The sequence below is a fragment of the Austrofundulus limnaeus genome, unplaced genomic scaffold (genome assembly GCF_001266775.1).
Source record: "Austrofundulus limnaeus strain Quisiro unplaced genomic scaffold, Austrofundulus_limnaeus-1.0 Scaffold220, whole genome shotgun sequence".
In the NCBI taxonomy this organism is placed as follows: Eukaryota; Metazoa; Chordata; class Actinopteri; order Cyprinodontiformes; family Rivulidae; genus Austrofundulus; species Austrofundulus limnaeus.
The window spans coordinates 736,281-740,706 of NW_013952622.1; the positions used below are offsets into that span (position 1 = coordinate 736,281).

At 36.0% G+C, this 4,426-nt stretch overlaps 1 protein-coding gene across 1 annotated transcript in view; it reads left to right on the forward strand.

Moving 5' to 3' along the window:
* Positions 1-4,426, forward strand: part of slc5a9 (solute carrier family 5 member 9) — a gene marked incomplete in the record, with an annotated part of 52,101 nt that overhangs the window by 37,976 nt on the left and 9,699 nt on the right. The window contains 2 exon segments of the mRNA XM_014019416.1: positions 387-522; positions 1,653-1,760. Coding sequence (XP_013874870.1) covers positions 387-522; positions 1,653-1,760 — 244 coding nt within the window.

Sequence of the window (4,426 nt, forward strand, 5' to 3'; positions counted from 1 at the left end):
TTGGTTGGTTGGTTGGTTGGTTGGTTGGTTGGTTGGTTGGTTGGTTGGTTGGTTGATTGATGTTCAATAATCCACATCTAATGATTTGAGCATTTTGTTTGGAGAAAATAACTTTATTTTTATAAGTTTTGTATGATTTATTTTTCTAAAGATGATTTTTGGTTTATTGAATTTAGTCTGGGTAAGCTGACAGTTTCTGACAGGGGTTTGTGTGGGTAACAGAGGAGAATCAGCAGAGAGGTGTGTAGGACTAAAGTTCTGCTTCCTGGACTCGACTCCTTTTCAACTCTAAACTGAAGAAACCCCCTTTTTTACTGATGATACTGATGTTATTAGGTTAAAATGGGAAACTTTAAAGTGATTMTATTTTGTGTGTGTGCATGTAGGTCATCGTTCAGAGGTCACTGTCAGCCAAATCTTTGTCTCATGCCAAAGGAGGAAGTGTTTTTGGAGGCTATCTCAAACTGTTGCCAATGTTCTTCATCGTGATGCCAGGCATGATAAGTCGAGCTCTATTCCCAGGTAAATCTGTTAGTTACTGCATCTTTTKTTCTTTTTAAAGGAATTGTTTGGCTATTTGTCAAGGGTTGTTCTATCCAATAATTATCATCAGTAATTAATATCTTATTCGCTGTGACAACAGTCTGAAGCACAGTKTGCAGAAAGAGGCAAAAGTCTTRGTTCTTATTAGGCTAATGACTAACCTGATGAGGACCTGATTTAAAAAATAAATTTCAGGCTTAAGTGTAAAACAACTCATTTGCAAAAACGACATACCAGAGTGAGAGAACAATACATTAAAGTTTTCACCAGACTCTCCGGTTCTTTCTGTGTTTAATGTTTTCATCGGATTCTCTGGTCGGACTGTCTAGTTGTTTCCTGACACTTTTCATTTAATCTGACAATGTTTTCTCAATAGAAAAATGTTCATGTTAACCTTCAGCTGATGTTCAATTGAGAACACAGTGACAAACTAATTGTCATGCAAAACTGTGTATAGCTTTGAATTAGAGACCTCTTTGCACTACTTAAACCACTGTCTGGCTCTGAGTGGTCAAAGGAAAATAATTCTTGGGGACCCCTTTATGGATCCAGAGAAGCTCAGAACACTGAGTGTTTCTTACCTGGTGTCCTTCATCGGAGGGACGAGAAGGTTCGAATAAAGACCAGTGTCTTTTTGGGGAGAGCAATGGGCCCACTTAAGAGGCTTCCGCTCATATGGATTTTATATCCATCCCCACTAAAGAAGAAGAAGAAGTATAGAGCTTTAATATGAGCTTCATTACAGGACGACACCGGTGTGTGTGGCAGGCTAACCTAATGTTGTCCTTGTGGCTCTGCTCAACTCATTTATGATGTCCCATTTTGAGTTTTCTACAATAAGTTGTAGAACTTTAGACGAGTTTTTCTTTGTTGAGAAAAACATGGCTGTACTGAACTCTAGATCACTGGCCAACAAGACTTAGCCATAATTCTTTTTTTTAACACTTTCAAGTTGTATTGTTTTTGTTCTTATCAGAAAATTGGCTTCAAAGCCAACAATGAATCTGCCTGTTTTTCTGAGCTTGTTTTTTTTGTTTTTTAGCTCTACTGGTATAAGTGGAGCAGACACTTACAAATACCAAAGATGAACCCCTTGTTTGTTCTTGCAGATGTTGTTGGTTGTGTGGATCCGGCCCGGTGTCAGAGTATTTGTGGAGCATCAGTGGGATGCTCAAACATCGCTTATCCTAAACTGGTGGTAGAACTAATGCCTGTGGGTGAGTGACAGGAAAACACAGACGTCCAATCATTACATCCAAAACATTTCGTTAAAAAAAAGCTTCAACTAGACCAGTCTGTGCTGTTAGCAGTGCAGTATTTGTAAACATTACTTATTAAAACTGGCATTTGCAATGTTGAGGTGGGTTTTTTTTACCCATTCATCTGTCCCTCACTTCCCCAGGTTGGTTTGTAGAAAGGACCGAGTAGGAGACAATACGTTAAGTTTAAAGATGTATTTTACCAAAAGCAGAGAGAAAATCACCAAGTCATTACAAAGATAAAACCAAATGCATTTGGAGGACAATCTAATTTAGTTGTGAGAAAGAACACATCACGTCAAAGTATCGAGCCAAGACTCCGAGATTGTTCGAAAATATTTCTTTGTTCTTTATCTTTTAAAGCCCTGAAGCTGCCTTATCTGCGTGATACTGGGTGCGCAATAGACACTTCCCTAAGTTTCACTTTACTTAGGTTTCACTCTTGAGCTAAGGAGGTATCCACCTCCTGCAAACTATACAGCCAGGCAATCTAATGCTCAAAGGCATTAAAGGTCTATCACACATCAAAGCACATAATACCTCTAATTACRCCTCTCATTCCCACGAAATGCCTGATATGGCTCAAAACATTCTATATTATTTTATTTACAAGTTGCACCCTTAAAACATGATAAAACACATCTTTATTCTTGTGATTAAATGATGAATGAACTTATGCTAAATAGAATGCTAAATAAAATACGGAGCCCGCAAGGGGACATGGGAGGATTTTTTTCTTTTGCGTTCCCACGCAATACCTTTGCATTACCTCACAATACTTTTGTGTAACCTCACAATACCTTTGCGTTACCTCACAAAACTTTGTTTTGAATATGAACTGAATTAAATCAGACTTTTATTTTGAAATATCCGATTACCAAAACAGGATGTGTCGCCACAGTTCTTGAAATTGACATTGATGTTGCATGGCTGCACTTTCTTAAAATATCGGCATATGACATACTTCCATGCGTGGRTGTGTGATATATTCATTCTGAAGCTGAATTAAAGCAGTAGGCTAACTCGCTAATGGTGAACATGTGAGTTTTTAGTTTAACCGGAAGGCACAACAGTGATAAACAACTTTTGCGAGGGAACGCAAAAGGTATTGCAAGGTAACGCAATACTATTGCGTGGGAACGCAAAAGAAAAAAATCTCCCATGCCCCGTCACGGGCTCCGTAATAAAATGCTTAAAATGCTGAATTAATAATAAAAAAGCTTGTATTTTATGATTAACCAGGAACCTGCTGTAAAACAGCAATTATGCTGAGTCAGGCTTGATTTTTGGTAATCTTTTCCTGTTAAATCAATAAATCAAARCAAATCAATTAATCCTGCTAGGCTAAATGCATATTTTCCACTTCGATAGCAACCAGGGTGTTTGTATTGCTGCTAGAAAATTCTTGATTCAAAGATGAAAACAAAACTAGAGTAGAATTAGAGATATTTAATTGTTTTGTTGATCTCTCAAAGTTCTCCTGTCATCTATCAATTATCCTGGCCCTTGCCTTCCTAAGCAGTTCCGCTCAATTCTAGTTTCACTTCACTGCTCCATCTGTGATTTCACTTAATTTAATTTAATTTTTTATTTAATTCATTTATTAATTTCATATAAAAAAAACTTTTATACACAATAAAGAAAAAAAAGCACACTTGAAATGAAAGGAGGCAGAAAGAAGAAAAAATCTTATAATATCTGACCCTTTTTTCCAAAATCAATTTTTTAACCACTTCAGTAGAAAGCAGTAAATATCTGAACATTAGTATCTTAGCTTCTTCATCATCAGTGGATTTTTTGTTTGTTTGTTGTTTTTTATTATTTAGACAAGAAAGAAGACGAAAGAAAGGAAAAAAGAAGGAAAGGAAAGGAAAGTTACAACATAATGGAAAAAAGTGAAAGAAAGAATTGATGATGTGTGAGATATACATCAAGAAAACAATACAATCCATCCAACATCTGTCTGCAGACCTGCAAAGAATTAAGGTTACAAAACTTAGCAAAAGCATACATATATTCATTCAGACAGATAAACAAACACCCAGGTACAGTATATGTACTGTAAATGATCACCAGGTACAGTGTATATACTGTACCTGGTGATCATTCAGAAGCCCTCGGATCTGAACACCTAAATTAATTTCAAACAATAATAATCAAAACACAAAACAAAAATAAAAACTTCAATTCCTTTTCAAACAACAACTTTTGATATACATTATACAGTTTCATATTTCTTTAACAAACTTATTTCAATCATTCTCTTAAACAAACACATTGAACCAACATCTTTATAATCATTTTCCAGATTATTCCATAATCTTATTCCTTGAACTGAAGTGCATCGATCCTTCAAGTTTGTTCAAATTTTAGGTTTTATAAACATCTCAAGMCCCTTAAGATTATATAAACTTTCTCTCTTCACAAAATATAACTGAATGTTTAAAGGTAAACATAGACATAGGCAAGGATTTCTTCTGGAGAATTTTCACCCGGGCCAATCAGAGAACAGAACATCAATTTTCTGCGCAGTGTCTGCTTGTAGTTTATTTTACCTGGGCCAATCAGCAAACAGAAAGAGGAGTTTTGAATGACGTCGATTTTCTGCACAGTGTCTGCTAGTT